At 40.6% G+C, this 20,586-nt stretch overlaps 2 protein-coding genes across 5 annotated transcripts in view; one reads left to right on the top strand and one right to left on the bottom strand.

Moving 5' to 3' along the window:
• GFM2 (G elongation factor mitochondrial 2) overlaps window positions 1–14,102 on the top strand; it is a 28,028-nt gene extending 13,926 nt beyond the window's left edge. For 2 of the 4 annotated variants that reach the window (XM_006034622.3, XM_006034621.3), the window contains exons 11-21: window positions 1,772–1,852; window positions 4,727–4,875; window positions 5,627–5,767; window positions 5,847–5,946; window positions 6,716–6,905; window positions 7,631–7,707; window positions 8,333–8,471; window positions 8,635–8,817; window positions 10,415–10,530; window positions 13,063–13,245; window positions 13,659–14,102. In XM_006034622.3, the coding sequence (XP_006034684.1) occupies window positions 1,772–1,852; window positions 4,727–4,875; window positions 5,627–5,767; window positions 5,847–5,946; window positions 6,716–6,905; window positions 7,631–7,707; window positions 8,333–8,471; window positions 8,635–8,817; window positions 10,415–10,530; window positions 13,063–13,245; window positions 13,659–13,784 (1,485 nt within the window). In that variant the 3' untranslated portion in view covers window positions 13,785–14,102. Of the gene's footprint in view, window positions 1–1,771; window positions 1,853–4,726; window positions 4,876–5,626; window positions 5,768–5,846; window positions 5,947–6,715; window positions 6,906–7,630; window positions 7,708–8,315; window positions 8,472–8,634; window positions 8,818–10,414; window positions 10,531–13,062; window positions 13,246–13,658 lie in introns of those variants that run through there. The other 2 variants (XM_025216637.1, XM_014525155.2) reach the window with 2 other exon arrangements.
• A 1,149-nt stretch (window positions 14,103–15,251) lies between these two features.
• HEXB (hexosaminidase subunit beta) overlaps window positions 15,252–20,586 on the bottom strand; it is a 31,499-nt gene continuing 26,164 nt past the window's right edge. Inside the window, exon 14 of the mRNA XM_014525151.2 lies at window positions 15,252–15,509. Within this exon, the coding sequence (XP_014380637.1) occupies window positions 15,446–15,509 (64 nt within the window). The 3' untranslated portion in view covers window positions 15,252–15,445. The remainder of the gene's footprint in view (window positions 15,510–20,586) is intronic.

Genomic DNA, 20,586 nt, shown 5'->3' with positions numbered 1-20,586 from the left:
GTCTATTATAGTGATACAATTAAAAACACATTCATTAATAACATAGAGTTTCTAATATACATATGTTTGTTTTTAAAATATGGTGCTGCTAAATTTTGAAAACTTGTGGGGCAGAGTCTTGAGACTAAAAAGGTTGAGAACCACTGCTCTAAGATGTCAGATATGGGAGACAATGGAAGACTATCATGGTTACGGTGTCACAGAGAACTGGGAGAGCTATTCCATATTTCTCCTAAAATTGCATGGGAAAATAATAGAATCTCTTTGTTCCTGAGATTTGCTCGCCTGCAGGATGGGGAATTATAATACATAACTCAAGTTCACTTCTAGCAGAAGGCAACACACAGTGGGATCTTTGTGTGAATCATTTTGATCTTGTCAGATAAAAGCATTGTGTAAATGTAGAGCATGTAATTTTATTTAATCATCCTTCCTAGCAGCTGAATAGGACTTGATTGTTTGGGAAAACAAAGTTCTCTTCATGAAGTGCTGTATATTTTATTACTTTCAGTCCTCTAGTGCTTTCTTTGAGTAAAAGCCATCAGTCAGCACTGCTCTAACATTTATTAAATGGACAACATATCTTATAAAATGTAACGTTTTCCCTTTCGTTTAATTAAAAGAAATAAATGCATTGTTCTTAATATGTAGTCAATTAGATTTCTTTTTCCAAATATATAATACTTGGTTTAGCTGACCAGGTGCTTTTATAGCCGCTAGAGAGAGGGAACAGCATAATAGCATAGTGCTTTACAGCAGTGTTTCTCAATTTTTTCAAAGACATGACATCTTTCCACAATGTTTTTTCAATGTAGCAGTACCTTCAGCACCTCTGTTGGTGCTGCCTCAATTTACCTCAGTTCTTTCTGACCAGATTGGTGCTGCCTGCAGGTAAAACTGCCTCATACTTGCTGCACAGTCAACTGGGAAAGGGCTATGGCATGTGCATGCCTTTCTCCTCGCATTTGCGTCCCCACCGGCCTTACACGTCTTCCAGAACTAGCGTCTTGTGGGTGGAACTGTCCTGCATGTTTCTGTTTCCAGGAGGAATTGGTGTGGGGAGGTGGACTGGGATGGACTATACCCATCTTGCTTTAGGGTTATTAGAGAGCCCTAATTTAGCAGGAGTGCATGTGCACCTCAGTCCTGCACAAGGGGCAGTTTTATCTGGCTGCTGCCTCAACATCCCAGCTGAGAACCCCTGTTTTACAGCAGTGTTGAGGATTTCCTCTCCAAGCAGTGTACCAAGAACCTAGGTAGCCGTGCTCAAGAATTGAAAAGGAATTGAAAATCTTGTTCTACTTAATGTGTTGCTGGGTAGAATGTACCTAATGGGCCACCTGAGCATTTTTGGATTCAGTGCATTTCTTTTGTTTTTCAATTCAGAGGCTTTTTCCCCCAAGGAAAGCAAATTGCTTTGGTTTTTGCTTTAGAGAATGCTGAAACATTTATTCATTTATAAACTACTAGGTTTTGTAATACAAGAAGGAAACATTCATTTTAAAATGTTTAATGATCACCATTATTTAAGTTATTTTTTTCAGTAGTTAACAGTTGTGATATGTGCATTAATCTTGTTAAATTTGTCAATGTTATTGTGTAAATGATAAATATATTATTCAAGGGGATTCAAAATGTGACGAATTCTCTAAACTCTAATGTCCACAGAGGCTTTGTTTCTATCCCATGTAATTTTCAGGTCCAGATAACAAGCATTGCTGGATTACTTTTGAAATAATGTTGCACATAATGCGAAAGTGTTCTCTTGCAGGTCGCAGATCTTGATGATGAATTTGCTGAGCTGGTGTTAGGAGAGTTTAGTGAAAATTTTGACTTGTTACCAGCTGATAAGGTACATTTTTACTGTTCTTTACTAAGATTGCATTTCTATCAGCCCTCATGCTGAGTGGCTTTTATTTATTTTAATATTGCACAGGTGGAATGTGACTCAGCAAATGTATGATTTGAATGCTAAAAAAAGAAAGCACTTTTAAATTGCAGAAGCAGGTTGCTAAAATCGGTTGTAGATCATGTGAAGAATGAGCTTCATAAGATTTGCTCTCCAGGTAGTTTCTTTCAGTATTAAAATATAAACCAACTTGGTGATGAAAGTCTTGTGAATTTACCAAGAAGTACGTTCAGCTACATATCAAGGTTCACTTGATATTGCAAATATATGTGATTATCAAACATGTTGGGCACTTTAAATAAAAATGCTCATAATAAAATTTCTATGGCTAGGCAAGTAGCTACTGGAGTGGAAAATAAGGGAAGGGACAATTAGATCATCAATATGTAATGCACCAGCTTTTGCTCTGTGCTGTTCTGGATTTACATTAGTGTAACAGCAAAATCTGGTGTGAAGTGAGTTGATGAATTTCTTACATGTTTCAGGATTGGCATCTGACAAAAACGATGCTCCTTTCTTCACAGGAGGGACCAGAACAGGGTCAGCCTGCGTTAACTGGTTTGGGTTAGAATCTGAGGTCTAGGATAGCATTGTTACAGCAGTTCCTTGTGTTGCATCTACATGTGCAGTTTTTTGGCTTGATCCAGAAAGTCTGTGGAAAGATCCAGATCGGCTTTAATAGGATTTCCCATGGGTAGTGACCTACCAAATTCAAGGTGAAAGTGGGGTGCACTGTGGTTCCTTTAATTTGCAGGTTCCCCTGCAGGTCCCCCCGCCCCCCCGATTGGTGGAGGGGCCCTGCTTGCGGCTTGCTCCTGATCAGCGGGGAGGTGAAAACTGGTTTTAAATAAGGCATTGTTTTTGCCCCTCACCACTGATTGACTGAGCCCCGTACAGCCCTACTGTTTGCTGCTGACTAGCTGGGAGGCAAAAATAGCACCATGTTTAAAACAGTGGTTTTAGCTTCCCTGCTGATCAGGAGGGAGCAGTGGGGTCCTCCACTGAGCAGCAGGGATGGGGGGAGGGGGAGCACGTGGGGTGGAGACATGCAAGATTAAAGGAGCTGCCGCGCATTCTGCTTCCACCATGAATTCGGTAGGTCCTTACCCATACGTTTGGAGTTAAGCACATTGGCAGCCTCGAGGAATAAAATTGTATTTTTATTAAAAATTTCCTCTAGTGGTAGAAAATTGTTGTCACTTGGAAAAAAATGCTGTGGTGTGAACTCTGAAAAGCTGTTTAAACTTCAGTACATGATAAGTTATTTTTTCTGTGTGCATGCACCAACATTGTAAAATACTTGAGCCTAAATTTATATGCCAGAGTTTGGATCTAAGACCTGAAAAGCATAATTTTGGAACAACACCGATGGGATTTAGTTCCACAAGTATTGTTTACTCCCTGATGTTATAGCTTGGTTGAAGGTCTTTTAATTTTTCTTGATTTTTATGAGTCAGCATATCAAGTTAATTTTGTTTGCAAATACAATCCTGTGCTATTTGACTATCAATTTAATGTTTGAATTCATGATATTACCATATTTACTTGCATAACTCATCCACCCTTTCCCCAGAAAATAGCCATCCAAAATTGGGGTGTGTGCCTTAACCAGGGAAGATGCTTCACTGGAATAGAAGCATGGAAAGAAACACTGCTGCAAGATGGCTGCCATGGTTCTACCTTTGCCAGCATCAGGAAGTAGGGAGAGGAAAAGGGAGAGAGTTTACCCCTCAGGGTTAGCGCTAGCGTTAACTCTCAGAGCCACAGCTGCTGCAGTCAGCCTTTAGCCACAGTTAGAAAAAATGTTCTTTCTTCATTCTGCTTTCCCAAAAGAAGGTGTGTGTTGTATTTAGAGACTGGTATATGAGAAAATACAGTATAACAAGAAGGTTACTGATGAGGCTGTGACGTGTCTTTTCAGTGTACCACTAGCATTTTCAAGTATAAAACTTCAGAGCATCTCTTAACTTCTATGAAACTAAGGCAACAAGTAGAAAATAACCACTTAACAATAATATAATGGGAAGAAAATAAAAATAAATTTATATGTAAAATCTGTTTTTTTTTTATCTGTTGTGAAATGATTTGATCTGTAATCTCTAGTTACTAGTTGGCTTTTACATTCATCTTCAGACATTTGTTCAAATAATTTCCCAAATGACAAGTGAATAAATTGCATCTGCCTTGAAATAGTTCAGTATGTAACTTCAATACTTCTAGTTTTCTGTACACATTGAGATATAAGATGTCATGGGTTCATTTTCTGTGCGTGAGTCCAGTCTAACTTTTGTTTACGAAGGTGAAAAACATAAACTGATCTGCCTTTATAGATGTAGTAAATAGTGGCTAGATTTTATTTTGTAGTTTAGAGAAGAAAAAATGGTTATTTTTGATGAGGGGAATTGAAGCCGGCATAGAAAGTAGTGACTGACTTGCGTGTGGATTATTGTTTATGATAGTTATAGCAATGTAAGAACTTGCTCTAATTTTACCTGATTTGGAAAATTGTAGTAGTTGTGAAGATCATAAATTAATAACTTTTTAAATCTTAAATTGGTTAACATATTGGTTTTCTTTTATATTGTGGTTTTTGTCTTATTTGGGAGATTTCCACAAAATTCTGCCCACCATCTGAGTACAATTTGCATCAGATCAGTGGAAGGGTCCCTGTTTGGCTTTCTGGAATTGTGCCATGGTTTTTCTTGCTTCTTCCCTACTTATGTTTTCATGTATTGAAACTGAGCAGAAACCAAGGTGAAATCATACATATGTATAAATACTGGAATTGAAAATATTCCCATTTCTTCTCTTCTGCAGTTACAATCTGCAATACGAAGAGTGACGCTGGCTCAGAAAGCAGTGCCTGTTCTATGTGGAAGTGCATTGAAGAATAAAGGCGTACAGCCGTTACTGGATGCTGTTGTTATGTACTTGCCTGCACCTGATGAATGTTCCTATGACTTCTTGTAAGTGCATTGAGAAGGTAAAGGAACAGGAAAATTATCTGGGAAAATGCTAAAGTTAAAATTAAACCTATTTTATTTCCAAAATGAGACTATTTTTAAAGGTTTTGACTTGCTTCTTATTCATTTTGGAATACAGGGACACTGCATCTGGTTTGTATCTATCAGTTTGTCATGCTATCTACCCTTTTCTCCATTACTCCTTAGACGGAGTGGCAGAGAATGGAGCATTGTGGGTTTCTGGAGGGTCCTTGGGTCCCCTGTCTCTATGCAAACATAACTTGAAGTGAAGTGTTTCTAAATAGCATCTCATTTCAAGATGTACTATTTTGGAGTGCTTTGACTACTTTTATAATACTTCAGACGGTATGCTTTTTTCAAATGCAAAGGCATTTGAAGCATTTTATATGTTATGTTTCTTCACAGCTCAAAATGTGCTTTCATTGAAAATATAGTTTATAAGTACACAGCCAGTGCTATCTAAAATGGGGGGGCTTTTTTTTACACTGCATTGATTATATCACATTTCAGCATGTACCTGATTTTGTCGCCGTTGGAACTACATGGATTGATACCAATTGTATACATTTACTTTGGGGTATACATTTAATGTGGTGTTAATGACAGCTAACAGTTGTCACTACAGAAGCTTAGTTTAAATGAGTGGAAATGTAATTAAATGCTGGGGTGCCTTTTTCTTTTTAAACCAGTAAAATCATGAAGCTTGTCCTAATTTGTTACCTTTATTTTTCAGGCAATGGTACAAAGATGACTTGTGTGCCCTGGCATTTAAAGTTCTTCATGATAAACAGCGTGGACCTCTAGTTTTCATTCGTATTTACTCAGGCTCTGTGAAACCTCAATCAGTTGTATACAACATTAACAAAAACTGCACGTGAGTAAGAGTGAGTTGTGCCACTGGTTGTAGCTTTGGCACCGTTGAGTAGCAAATAATGTGAAAATTTAACTTGTAGGGAGAGAATGAGTCGCCTTATCCTGCCATTTGCTGACCAGCAAGTTGAAATACCTTCACTGACAGCTGGCAATATTGCCATTACAGTTGGGCTAAAACAGGTAAAGGAAAAATGTTTGATTGTTTTATGGGCAGCTTACTTTGAAAAGGCGCATTTACCTCATACATCTGAAAAACATTGTCACGCTCTCTTAGTTTAAAACTTTTTGCCTTTGTCATAAAATATTTGAGTTTTCTCAATATTAACATCTCTAAATAGCTAGCTATATTTTTTCCTTTTAAAATGAAAATTGACAGCATACCAACTTCAGAAAGTGATCTGAAGAAATGCCAGCTTAGTTGGGGAATAGACTGAAGCTGGTCTTGTAAGTGAAAAGTTTGCTTTTCTCATATACCATCAAATGTGATGTCAGAGACAGGGTTTAAATCAATAAATGTGAAATAAGAACTATGTTGCTGACTATTTTGTTCAGACAGTCACTGCAGCACCGAGCTAATTTACGAGCTACTTGCCAGTTTCATTGTTTAGGTTCTTTGTTAGTTCAGTTAAGAAGTCCTTTTTATCCTGGTGTTTATGTAGCACCGCTCAGTCGTACTACTTTTTCTAAAAAGGATTCCATCTTGTACATGGAGGAATTTATATACAGTTTGGCTTTGCAAATGCTTAAACTGTGTTTAAAAGCAATATGGCAAAGAAAGTATTATAATAGCTGGTCTGCTGGTGAGCAAAGTTACATAATTAGTGTTTCTGCTCTCCTGGCTTTTTCCTTTAATCAAGAGAACCCATAATAACTGCTTGTTTGTAAATGTCTTTTGTGATGAAAACCAGTATTTGCAAACAATACAGTGTCGTTGTTTGGCATGCTCTAGAGTGCCACTGGAGACACCATCGTTTCATCCAAGTCCTCCGCTGTGGCTGCTGCCCGTCAGGCTGGAAGAAATGTTGGGAGAAAGCAGAGTCGTAACAGTGAAGTAGCAAGCCTTCTGTTGGCTGGTGTGGAGATTCCAGAGCCAGTCTTCTTTTGTACAATAGAGCCACCTTCACTGACCAAGCAGTCAGGTACAGCACAGCTACTTGAACGATTTTAGAGCCATACTGTACCCTTAATGCGCGCACACAAATATGGTGGGCATCAGTGATACAGTAAGACCTCGTGACTTTGCACAAATGCTGTGTTTTATAATTTGTATGTATTTTGTTAATGTGGTATGGCTTTGCTAATATGGTGCATGACCTTTGCATGATGTTTTTGGCTGGAAACTAAAGATTAGATTATTGGTTCTTTATTGTAGAAGAAGCGGCATTTTTTTTACTTCCCCCTCTCGTTCCCATTTAAATGATGTTTTGAGGTTACTAACCTGTTTCTTCCATATCAGGAGATTTAGTATGGGTTGTCTTGCTCAGTAACCCATTATTTTTGAATGAGAAAAAACTTGTTTTGTCTTTTTTTTAAAAGCCACTTTTATTCAAGATAAAAATTGCCTTGACATTCTTATATTTTTGTATGATGTAATAAACTCACGTGAGTAAAGAAAGAGTGCTTTTTTTTTTTTTACCACAACACTTTGGGTTCACATAATCTGAGTTGAGAAAAGTCTGTAACTGGAAATGATTTAGTGTCTGAATTATAGGGCCAAAACATGTGTTTTTATGGCTATATATGTAGTCTCAGTGATTCCTGTTGAGAGCAGAACCTGACCCATGGGTGAACTCATTACTGTTCTGGGCTAGTCATTAGTTAGTAGCATTTTTCATACATAACAATATTTTATATTTTTATACAGACTTGGATAATGCCTTGACGTGCCTTCAGCGGGAGGATCCAAGCTTAAAAGTGAAGATAGATCCTGATACTGGCCAAGTAAGAATGTTAATATATTATTCATTTGAGTCACAGATTTTGAGGATTTTTTTTAGCGGTATTTCTTTTTAATATAAACATATAAAACTCAGTATTACCACAATATATTTTACTGGCAAAAGGGTCAAGCCCTCTCCCCAGTTTAGTTCACTTAAATATTTTCACAATTTGGGGTCAAAAGTGCTCACATTATAAATAGAATTACTGTGTCAGATCATCAGACTGAAATAAAACCCTTCTTTGTGAAGAGAGATTGAGATTGCAAGATTATCTTTGTGCTATCTAAATAGCACATATTTTGTTTTTATATGAATTCTAAAAATAAATTCAGACTTTCTAAACTGAAAAACTAATATGGGAAGAATGGTCATTTTTTGTAGTAATAGCAGAGCTGTAGTAGCCATCTTCGTTTAAGTGTGAGACCCAAAGTAAGTCATAAAGCCTCCTTATTTCCACTTGTAATATCTGCGTTTCTTATAGGATCTTAAAAAAAAAAAAGTAAAAGCATTTAAACAGCACAGTATGTAAAAGCAGGTGTCTTGAAAACCAACTAGGTGTTTCTGCCTACAAGCATAGGTTTTAAATACATATTACCTTTTCTCACTTAGTTTGTGCTTTTAACCAGAATATCCTTTGTGGCATGGGAGAACTTCACATTGAAATTGTTCATGACCGGATCAAACGTGAATATGGAGTTGAGACCTATCTGGGACCTCTTCAGGTAGCATACAGAGAAACCATCCTAAACTCAGTTCAAGCTACAGGTAAAGTGAACAAGTGCACAGAGTATTAGTGCTCTATCCTTTTGATGTATTTACTTTAGTCATTTACTGAAGTGGTTTTCTGATGTTATTCATTTACCTTAAACTTTTAGATAGCATTGTGCTAAAACCACGTGCTAAAATGTTCACTGTATTTTATCCACAGATACACTGGACAGAACAATAGGAGGTAAGCGGCACTTGGTGACCGTTGAGCTAGGAGTGAGTCCCTGGACAGGGGAGAGAACAATACTACCAGTCATTCAGTATGCTGAAAATTTCACTGAGCCACTTCATCCAGAGCTTCAGGAAGCTATAGAAAATGGAATTAGCAGTACGTCTCTTCAAGGTAATAGAGCTGTTACAAGAGTATTTTTGTGTGCGTTAAGAAGTTGCATCCAGGTTTTATTAAAAAGTATAAATGGGCTTCTAGCAAAAAGGACTTCTGTTTGGACAGGCTTGTCTCATGGGAGGAGGAGCACCTGTTAATTCAAGGTCTAAAAGGAAGCTTTCAAAATTTCTTCAGCTTGAGCAGTCGTGCTGAAGGGTGTTTTTCCCACGCTGAGGGGCTGTTCTGTTTGTGCTAACCTTTCCTTATTTCAGGTCTCTCAGTATGGAGCCCCCCTTTGAACTGATTCTTTATCCAATGTGATGCCCCAGTCTGCATTTTCTTATGACATCATAAACCATGTTGTAGGGGAACTGACCCATAGGGTGAGAAAAGAAGAGGGAGTCATGTAAATACATGTTTGTGTTTTCTGATTCTTCTGTCCAGGATAAAATATTTGCAAACCTCAAAGTATAAAATAAAGTACTTTGCCATATTACACATTGTGGGCTCCAAAGCACTGTATTGTCTTTCATGTTATAGTTGTGGTACTTTTCACCAGTTCTTCTGGCAGCATTGTGAAGGTAGTTAAAAGCCAAACCTCTGAAATTTCATGAGCCCATGTATCAAAGCTAGGGGTCCTAGTCTCTCCCTTGTGTCCTAACATACTATCAGTATGGGAGAACTCAAAATAAGAAGTAAAATAACAAGGGAAAATAGCAATGCAGCAGTCAGTAATCCAATAGAGGAGAGTAGAAATTTGGAGAAGACTTGGTGAGATGGGATGGGACATGCTGTAACAATTCAAATTCCTTCCTCCCCCACGTTAGTAACTAACTAAAAAGCTGGGAACTAGGGCTGTGCGAAGCTTTCATAGCCAATTCATTTTGGAGGAGATTCAGCCCAATTCAGGGACCAAATCTCCAAATCCAAATTGAATCGGGAGATCAAGTAAAAGCTCTGAATTGATTTGAAGCATCCAAATCGATTTGGAAAAGGTTCGGGTGATTTTGGAGATTCGGCCATAGACTAAACAGGCAGCTGACAGCTGCCTCCAGCTGGTAAATCTGTTGGGGTTGGGGGAGGGAAGAGGCGTGGGGGTGGGAGGAATTGGGGCTGAGATGAGCTGCCCAGCTGTGGGGGGAAGGGGGCGGTGGCGTGGGATGTGAGTGCGGCAGTGCTGGGAGCAGGGGCTGTGCCATGCTGTCACTTGCTAGCCGCGGTGGAATGTGGTTACAGCTTGCTCCAGGAGGAAGGGGACAAGTGGCAGCAGGACATAAGCCCAGCTGCCGCTGGAGGAGTTGTGGGATAAGCCCCCATGGCTGCCTTGTCCGGCCCCATCCCCTGCCGGGCCAGGCCTCTTGGCACTTTTTTTGTGTGTGTTTTGTTTAAAGCCCTCAACTGTGACTGGCTTGTGTCCAAATACCCTTTCTCAAAAGGATTCAGGAAAGGTGATGGTGGCAGTGATAAAACTAACATTAAGAGAAGAAATGAGAAAAGTAGCTCTATTCCTCAGAGGGAGGAGGACTGTCAGTCTTCAAATAAATGCAAAAACATTTCCCCTAGTTAATATGAAAAACAGCATTGAATGCTAATGCCTTGTTTTTTCTTCATGTAGGACCACTGCTAGGATTCCCAATTCAAGATGTAGCAGTGACTGTGTATTCAGTGACTTTGCACCCTGATACTTCTCTGCCAATGGTGTCTGCTTGTGTTTCTCGTTGCATGCAAAAGGTACAACAGAACTGAAAGAACTAACGTAAAATAGTTATGCTGCATTGTATTAGTAAAAAAAAAACAGTAGTTGGTAAATGATGAAAATACAGCCTTTCTGAAGTTGACATGTAGGTTATTACTTGTTTCTTTGTTCCATGTTATGGAATACTCAAAACATGAGGGATGTCTAGAATCTTCCATTTTTACCCTTGTTACTCTGCAGGATTTTCATGAACATCATCTCTAGCAAGGTAGTTTTCAGCAAAATACTTTAACTTAGCAAAGCATCCTTGGTCTCTAACTAAGAAAGCCTTTGATAGTGGTATAATTATCTTTATACCTGGAAAATGCTGTTTGCCTCAGGAGTATCTGGATTTTATTGGTTTGCATATTTTGTGATCTTAAAAGATTTTTTTGTACAGATTTAAAATGTACACTCCATTCTTATGTAATGTCACTCCATATATTGATCTAATGAAACCTTCATATATGTATGTTTTTGAGTCTTTTCTGACTCTTCTTTCTCGTTAATTTTTATTTTGTAAGATTATAACAGTACATGCAATCTTTCTTGTTACAGTTCTAATTTTTGTAAGTATTTGTTCTCTTAGTGACGTTTTCCACTTTTCAGCAGTCATATATCATAGTTAATGTCAGCCAAAAAGTGGAATCCTTTGTTATAAGCTTTCTGGTGTATTCTCAGTGAAAGTCACCAGTGTTTGGTATCTAAGGCATGAAGACGTGGAATAAAATCAAACTGTTTGAATCCATAGAATTGAGTAAAGTCTTGAAAAATCCATTTAGAAGCCTCTAAAACAGTGATCTCCAACCTTTTTATGGGGAAAATCACTTTTTGCAAGTAAAGGGCACCCCAGGATCTACCGCCCCTGCCCACCCCCCTCCCGGCAAGCTGCACAGAGTCTGACCCCACTCACCCAGCCCAGCCCAGGTGGCAGGGGGCATGGCTCATCCCAGCCACGTCCTGCTGCTCCCAATTGTGGAGCCTCTGACAGACTGAGATCAACTATCAGAGGTTTCATGATAAACCAGTTGGTGACCACTGCTCTAAAATATTGTTTGATTGCACTGTGGGAATTACACAAAGGCTTTCTCTTCTTTTTTTGCCCCCTGATTCTTACTATTTTGTTTGTGGTTTATTTTTCCTATTATTATTTTGCTTGTGTGTCACTCTAGGTTGACTAAGTAGTAAATGGCTTCCTGCACACAGTTAAGTCAGACACATTTTGATTTTATAATTGAGCTGCTTTTCACAATTCTTCCCTGGCATAAACTGTTAAATCCTTTAGTGATAATCCTAATCTTCCAAAATGGTAGTCTAGACCTGTAATTTGTCACACCTGGCTTATTCCAGCTTTGTAATGCTTCCCCTTTTGGCTTTTCTTCCCCTATAGCCTTTCTTCTAATACACTGACCTGCAGTAGCCAGTTCCATATCACTATGTTATGACAGTCTTTGGGGCATTATACAGACATTTTCTCCTGGGAGAGTCACTGCTCTCCAAGAGTAAAAATGGCCACTATGAGAGAAATTATTTGGGAACAGCCTGAGTTAAATAACTCCTTCAAGTTTCTCCTGGGGCAGCAGATGTCTGTAATGCCATGGCGTCTCTCAGATTAGAACGTCCCCTTCCCCCCAAGAGACAGCTTGCTAGACTCTGCTGCTCCAGAACATTACCTTTTAGTACAGTGGTTGTCAACCGGGGGGGGGAGGGGTACGTGTACCCCTAGGGATACTTAAAAATGTTGTAGGAGGTATGGGGGGGGAGGGGCTTCTGCTGCTGTGTGCACCCCCAGGGAGGTCTGGAGGGCACATGCCCCCCCCCGATCTATGTGTGGGGCAGAGGCGGCTGCTGCTGTGCACTGGGCTTTGTGCCTTGCTGTAACTGCCCCAGGAGTAGTGCGATGCTATGTGCAGCAGCGGCAGCCCCTCCATATAATTTTAATATAAAGGGGTACATGAGCTGAAACTGAGCCAGAAGTGGTACACTTGTCAAAAAAAGGTTGAAAACACCTGCTTAGTACATCAGAGATGACAATAACTGATTGTGTAAGGTGAATATGAATGTGTATGATAAATTCATAGATTGTTAGGGGCTGGAAGGGACCTCGCAAGATCATCAGGTCCAGCCCCCCTGTACTAAGCAGAAAAGACAGTTGGGGTCAGGTGACCCCAGCAAAGTAACTGTCCAGTCTCCTCTTGAAGATTTCCAGGATAGGTGATTGTACCACCTCTGGAGGGAGTTTATTCCACAGTCTGGACAACCTAAATGTGAAAGTATTTTCTAGTGTTAAGCCTGAAACAGTCTTCCAGTTCATGGCCATTACTTCTGGTTTTCCCTGGTTATACTCATTATTATGGCATGTTTCCTTTTCTTCTCATTTAATACACTTCATAGGGAAACGCACCCTGAAGTAGGGAGCATGAGACAAAAGTAGGTGTTATAACCTATACATTTTACAATATTGCCTGTTATATGGAATAATTTGTTTTTATAAAAGAATAAGGTAACTTATTTCTTTTCCACTTCAGGCTCTGAAGAAAGCTAGTAAACAAATGCTGGAGCCCTTGATGAGCTTGGAAATTACAACTAGTGAAGATCATCTCAGCACAGTACTTGCTGACCTTGCACAGAGGAGAGGCAACATACAAGAAATCCACACTCGCCAAGATAACAAGGTTGTGGTTGCAGCTGTTCCATTAGCAGAAATGATGGTATGTGGTCAGATTAATTGCGAGAACAATTTCATTAAAAAAAAAAGTGCCCTTGTTTGATTTGGTTTTCATACGAGTAAATCAGGAACTGGTATTTCTAATGGATGAAAGCTCTTAAGCAAGAGTTCTGGAGGCTACATGTCTGAAAGCGTTTCTTACAGCTGTGACAGGAGAATGATGTATTATTGTTTTACATGAATTGTGTACCAAACGCTTTTTTTTTGGCTAAACTACTGTTGGAAATAGGATAGCTTAATTTCAGATACCATGTTAAAATAGTTAATGTACTCGTACTTAGTGGTTGCGGCAGTTTCTTCACCAACTAAATTAGGCTAATAAATCAGTGATTACCTTCACTGTACTCTGGACTGACTGGCAGAGTAACATTTTAAGCATATTTTGTGTTTGTCTAGGGCTACTCCACAGCTCTGCGCTCTTTAACATCAGGCTCTGCAACTTTTACTTTGGAACTGGCCAATTACCAAGCTATGAACATGCAAGAGCAAAATGCATTGCTTCAGAAGAGAGGGCTCGTGTGATCAGCAGAAGAACAAAGAGTTACTTTATTTTCACTAAAATGTTACTTGGGGACATGTTTGACAAGCCTCCTTGCTGCCAAGTGGCTATGGCAAAGAGTACGTGACTTTAGCTGCTTTAGTATTCCAACTATCCAGTGGAAGGTGTAAGGGGAAAAGATAAGCCTGCTGTGGAATGCTGGAACAGCTTCATAGTTTAGATGATATAATTTAAATAAAGTTCTTCCCCAAAAGCCATTTAAGAAGAGCTGCAGTCTTGAAGACAACATCCCAAGCCCCTACAAGAAATGTTTCATCTACAAAAATAAACTTAACTAATGGAAACTGTGTCACGCTTCACTCTTTCTTGATTTGATCTTCAGGAGGCTTGTACACATGTGAGGATGCTGCTCTGACACGCTGTCATTAATCATTCAATGAGCTTTAATTTAAGTGCCCCTGCTGCCATTTTGAAGTGTGGAGATGCTGGGGTCACTAATTTGAGCAGCTCTCAGAGCTGCTCTAATTAAAGTGCCCCCCACCAAGTATCCACATAACGTGTAAAGATGCCCCAGGTGATCATAATTATTATTGCTGGTGTGTGAAGCTGTGAGGACATAAGTATAGTTTTCCTTACCGTTAAACTCTTTGATCCAGGGCACCCTGAACTTAACTGCTAAAGCAGCATAAAAGAGAGAGTAAACGGACTATGTACTTTATGGCAAGATGGATAGGGCAAAAAAAATCCTTTGAAAGACAGGGGAAAATGCTGTTTAAGAGAAGTATAGAATTTTTTTTTGTAAAAGTGATTGTGCCTAATATTAATTGACTCATTTAAAATTGAATTCTTAGCACTGTTATACAAGCTCAAAGTCTAGCTTGAGGTATGAATCAACCCTTGAGCAACGAATGATGTGGGGGTTAGCTTGTCAGTAATTCACTGTTGTAGATTTCCAGTACTTGTTGAAAGTTACCAGAGAAAGAAGCACAGAAGAGACCTACCTAGTTTCATTTTTCCCTTGCAAGAGTTACAAAGTAAATTTAAGGATTGATTAGACGTAAATTGAGATAAAACTTACCTTCTACACTTACCCCAAACTTGTAAGCATATATATTTGACAAGAGTACTGTGTGTGTGTGTGTGTGTGTGTGTGTGTGTGTTATAACAGCATTTCCCAGGTAATGGAGAACTATTGGCAATAAGTTCTACTTTGCACAAAGCTATGAGCCAAAAGGATTTGTGTCCTTTTGTCATCTACTAATACCGATTGATCTGGTTGCAGTAGTCATGTTGCAGGATGCTACTGTAAAGAATCCCTACATCAGTTGCAAGTTAAAGATGCATTTACATTTAGGTCAAGTAATGGTACAGGTGCCTGTTGAAATTATAGGTTTTTTTAGGTATGGAAAAAACCTGTCATTTAGAGTTTGACTGAGGAAGTTTTGGTTCATTGGTTAATCTCTTCACTCCTATTGAGTTTTTGAATATGGTTTTTATTTCTTTTTTTTTAAAAAGCAGTTTTTATTCCACCTAAGGCTTGTATCAAATTCACATAATTTTTATTCTGAAAGTGTAAAATTAACATCCAACATTCAAAATTGTCAGTGCAAATCTCATCCTGAATATGCAGATTCATCTCCTTTGGAGGCACTTTAGGTAATTTGGCAGATTCTTCATGTGGCAGTTATGGGCCTCTAGCTTCATGAGGACAGTATCCAACGTACACTGGTTCAGCTGCTATTCCACGACTGTTAAAATAAAATTAGTCTGATTATACCATATGTTTAATAAACTACTAAAGAAACTAAGACACTGTCACATTGTTTATAGAGTTGATTAGAGCAGAATTTTATCCTGTTTGTCCATCCAAGAAGTGAAATAATGTGGGGTCCTATTTAGGGAATGAAAAGATGGCCACATTTTGAGGGTGGGCATTCATAATTTATACTGTTAGATATGCAACAGGGTATTGTCTAATCAATAATTCCAACCTTTTTAGGACTGTACAGGGTCAGGAGAGGACAACTTGGGGTGCTGGGGTCTGTGCAGGCTGCAAGACTGCTTAACCCTTTGGAGAGAGTAGGGTTTTCTTGTTGGGTGGCCTTTGTTCTAATAACTGTCTTGGGTGCTTTAAAGGTGCTTCCCCTTTGAAGAGAAGTTCCCCTCAGGAGATAAATTAGAAGAGAGGGTGAGGAAGACGGGGACAGTTAGGAATGGAAAGGCTGGGTTCTTGAGAGAGAGGCTGTCCCCTCTCCCTCAGCATGATTGAGAAACTGGCTTCAGGGCAAACTTGAGACCAGTTCCAAACTGGCACCCCCACTTTTTTGGCCAAACATTCAGAGACTATTAGTCTGGTGACTGTTCAAGTCCATCATTAATGTAGCAGTCACTCCATCCCTTGGGATCATGTTGTCTCTTAATACTACTTTGGGGGGCAGGAGGGGGTTCTTGTTGGGTTTTTTAAGTTAGATTTGGTATCACAGTGGATCCTGAGCTTCCAAATAAGTCTGCATTTTCAGCCTCTGTTCTAGTCTGTCATATAGAAATAAGAAACTACAGTATGGACTGAAGATAGTTTGAAAGATGGGCAGTAGTATTCTTAATCTCCTGCAATCCCTAGAGCTAGATATTCTAGTAAAATGACCACTGCACCAGGTGGTTCAACCCTCAGCCTGTGGATCTGTGTGATCCAGCCTGTGGGGCTCTCCAAGGGTGCAGAAATTTGGCAGGGTTGGGGGGAGTAGTGGCAATTAATGCTGCCATTGTTCCCTTGTCACCAAATTTCCAAGTCCTGTAAGCCAGTTGACATGGTCCTGTGCACAAGATCCCACCAGTGCACAGGGGACTGGAGTTGAGGCAGCAGGGTCTAAGCCAATGTATGCAAGGCCAGGGTGGTGGGCCGGATTTGGCCTGAGTCACCCTGCACCTTTCTTCCATCCTCTGGGGCCAAAGGTTGAGCATCACTGCATTACAACAATGGCCAATGTTGGCATTTAAACTAAGTTTCAGAGATACAGTAGAAGGAATGGGATAGTTAATACCCAACGACCAACCACCTGCCACAGCTCTGCAAGGCTCTTAAAGGTTTTACCCTGACAAAGGTTCATGTAGTATATACTTAATGCAATGTAAGTGCTCAAGTGTTTGCCTTTTGAAGGAGAGAAACTGTAGTTTCTCTGGAGTCTGTTAGACATTTTAAGAAATCCTGAAGAAGAGAAAGTAGTTCTTGCAGAGAAGGCTTCATTGGTGTTTGGTTTTGATTAACATGCTGCTTTAAGGAAGTAGGCTTTGGTTCTTGGTATGAGAAGGAATGCAGGGATCAAGCCAGAGACTACAGGGATGCATATAATTCTCCACCAGCATTAGTGTGGCCTACAGGAGGATTTAGGGTCTCCAAAGTCCAGAGAACATGAGAGCTACATCCAGGCTATATTGTCAGAGCCTAGAAAACTTAAGTATCTTTGGTCTTCAGCACCAGTGTTGTCATTTGTCATCTATGATAAGTTCTTCAGATAATTTAAAGGCAGTTCCTGGCTGAGGACTAGATGCAACAGATGTGATAATTTTTTAATCTGCAGTTGCCACTTTCCCCTGGATGGTTTATTCATGCCCTTATTACGTGGAATTGACAGACCACTGAAAATAATATACTTCCAGTATAAAATTAAGTTCCTCCTCATCCCTCTTCCAGCAATACTTACAATGCCTTCTTTAAAAACAGACAGGAGGCAAGTGGCATAGAAATACTCAAGGAAAGGCTTATGGTTTTGTCTGCATACAGAATTCATAGTTTCATAGTTGGTAGGGTCAGAAGGGACCTAAGCAGATCATCTAGTCCGACCCCCTGCCATGGGCAGGAAAGGATGCTGGGGTCAAATGGCTGTCTAGCTTCCTTTTGAAGACCCCCAGGGTAGGGGCAAGCACCACTTCCCTTGGAAGTTGGTTCCAGCTCCTAGCTGCCCTGACTGTGAAGTAGTGCCTCCTGATATCTAGCCTGAATCTACTCTCAGTCAACTTAATGGCCATTGTTCCTTGTTACCCTTGTTACTAAGTGTGAATTAATCTGATTCACACTTCCACGCAGCTGCAAGTGTGAATGTAGCAACTTTATCTTGTCTGCTTGATAAATATGACTGAATCAACTTCAGTATCCCTGAAAAGGATATGCGATATAGCTATTTGTAGATTTGTGGCTACAAAGCCTGCCCTTATGCTCTTTGAGCAGGACTCTGTTGGCCTCTTAAGAGAGAGTATTTTTTCAAGAAGAAAAGTGGACATCTGCTCTAAGGAAGAACCCTCTTATCAGGATAACTTCTCAGACTTAAGACTTCCTCAGTGTGCATGACCTTAGCTGAGTGTTTGACAACATAAAGGAATGTGCAGAATTCAGTAGGTATGACTGTTCTTGATAGCTGTTGAAACACCACCAGGTTCTGCAAGTGTGAATGTGGAGATAAATACTGTATTTTCTCTATTTAAAGATGATGCTCTTCCCCATTTAACATGGGAGGAAAAGCCCCTTGTCTTAAAATATGGGGGGAGGGAGGGAAGACACAACAGGGAGCTGCTGTGGCTTGGGCTCCAGCCTCTACCTGAGGCCACAGCTGCTACTGCTCCCCCTCCCTGACTGCCTCTGCACGCTGCGATTTCCCCATCCCTCCCCACCATGCAGCCTCTGCTCCCCTGCCTGCCTCTCTTCCTTCTTCCCTTACCCTTGCTCCATCAGCAGGCTCTATCCATGCTGCAGCCTGGGGCACTGAGCACAACCCCAGTCTGGCCTTGTAGTAGCAGCAAGCAGCCTACATAGCTGCAACAGGGCTGGGACAGGACCATGTTTAGTGCCCCATTCTAGAACAGGGATGGAGCCTGTTGGCACAGAGCAGAGTCTGATGGAGAGGGACTGGGAGATGACAAGTAGGGGGCAGAAGTGGCAGAAGGGCAGGCACAAGCAGGGAGTAAACTGTTTGACCAACCTCCCCCACCCACCAGTGCCTGCTTCCGTGCAATGGTGGGAAGAATGAATTAAATTAGATTCTATACATGGAAAATAAATTTTAAAAACCTGGAATTTTTTCCATATATAGAATGCAATTATAGGGGGAGATGTCTTAAATTCAGGTCATCTTAGATTTGAGTAAATACAGTACTTGCAGAGTAGTTTTTGGTTTAACAATTAGAACAATAAATCCTTTCTAAAGATGCAACTGCAGTTAGCAAGATAGGTTTTAAAACTCAGGACATATCCATAGCTTCTATAGGCCAAACCCACTGCACCCAGAAACGGCCTTAAGTATCTGAGGCTGCACACTAGGTGCATGGTTGTCATGAGCCTGACAAAGGGTTTTTGAACCCGAAAGCTTGCTTAATAACTATTCTCCAAACATTTGGGTTGGTCTAATAAAAGATATCAAATTCACCCAAGGAACCTTGTCTGGTTGTCATGGGAGACTTTAACTACCCGGACATCTCATGGGAAGAGCACTCAGCCAAATCCGATCGGTCATAAACCTTCCTCACATGTGTGGATGAGCTCTACTTGACCCAAGAAGTTTATGGGCTGATGAGAGGTAAAGTGTTGCTGGACCTGGTACTGGCCAAACGGGATGACCTAGTCAGTAACCTAAGAATCGATGGGAAGCTGGGTGATAGCAACCACGAGTTGATCACCTTTACTATTCATCATAAAGCTGGCAAGTCGGTCAGCAATACAGAAGTCCTCAACTTCAGGAAAGCTGACTTTGACAAGGCTCAGGAGCCTCGTTGAGGCCCTAAGGAACCATGACTGGACAGGAAGATGAGTCCAAGAGGAGTGGTTGCTCCTCATAGAAGCGATCCTGACAGCACAAGGGATGGCCATCCCATCTCAGAGAAAGGGTAGCAAAAGGGTGCAGCAACCCCCTTGGCTCAGCAGGGAACTTGAGGACCTCCTATGCCTCAAAAGAGACTTACAAAGGATGGAAGTACCACCAAGGAGGAGTACTCAGCACTGGCCCATACCTGCAGGGAGCGGATCAGGAAAGCCAAGGCTGCAACTGAGCTCCATCTGGCTTCACATATCAAGGATAACAAAAAGTCCTTTTTCAGATATGTAGGGAGTCAGAAAAAAAAGCAGGGCTAATATTGGACCCCTGCTAAACCAAAAGGGACAGCTGATAACTGACACCCAGGAAAAGGCCAATCTCCTTAATGGGTACTTTGCGTCTGTCTTTTATCAGTCCAATGGGACCGCCCTGCCTAGCAAGATGCGGGACGGCCAGGGTGAAGGCATATTTATACCCAGCATTGGTGTTGATCTAGTAAAGGATCACCTTGAAAGGCTGGACACTTTCAAGTCAGCTGGCCCTGACAGATTACACCCCAGAGTATTCAAGGAGCTGGCAGGTATCATAGTCCAACCGTTGGCAAAAATATTTGAAAACTCGTGGTGCACGGGTGAAGTACCTGAAAACTGGAAGGCGGCCAATGTGGTACCCACCTTCAAGAAAGGGTGGAAAGTAGATCCTGGGAATTACAGGTCAATCAACCCAACCTCAATCCCCAGTAAGATTCTGGAGAAAATCATCAATGCCATACTGGATCTGGTACTGGCAACGGGGGATGACATGGTAGGGGACCTACAGATCGGTAGCCATCTGGGGGACAGCGATCACCTAATAATAGAATTCGCCATAAGATGTCGAGTGGGTAAGGTAACTAGTAGGGTGAAAGTGCTAGACTTTAGGAAAGCTGATTTCAATGAACTCAGGCGATTAGTCAAGGACGCACTGCAGAGTAGGAGTTTTGAAATGATGGGAGCCCAAGAAGGGTGGCTGTGCCTTAAGGAAA

Source organism: Alligator sinensis, unplaced genomic scaffold (assembly GCF_000455745.1).
Source record: "Alligator sinensis unplaced genomic scaffold, ASM45574v1 scaffold290_1, whole genome shotgun sequence".
Lineage (NCBI taxonomy): Eukaryota > Metazoa > Chordata > Crocodylia > Alligatoridae > Alligator > Alligator sinensis.
This window is presented reverse-complemented; position numbering and strand designations above follow the sequence as displayed.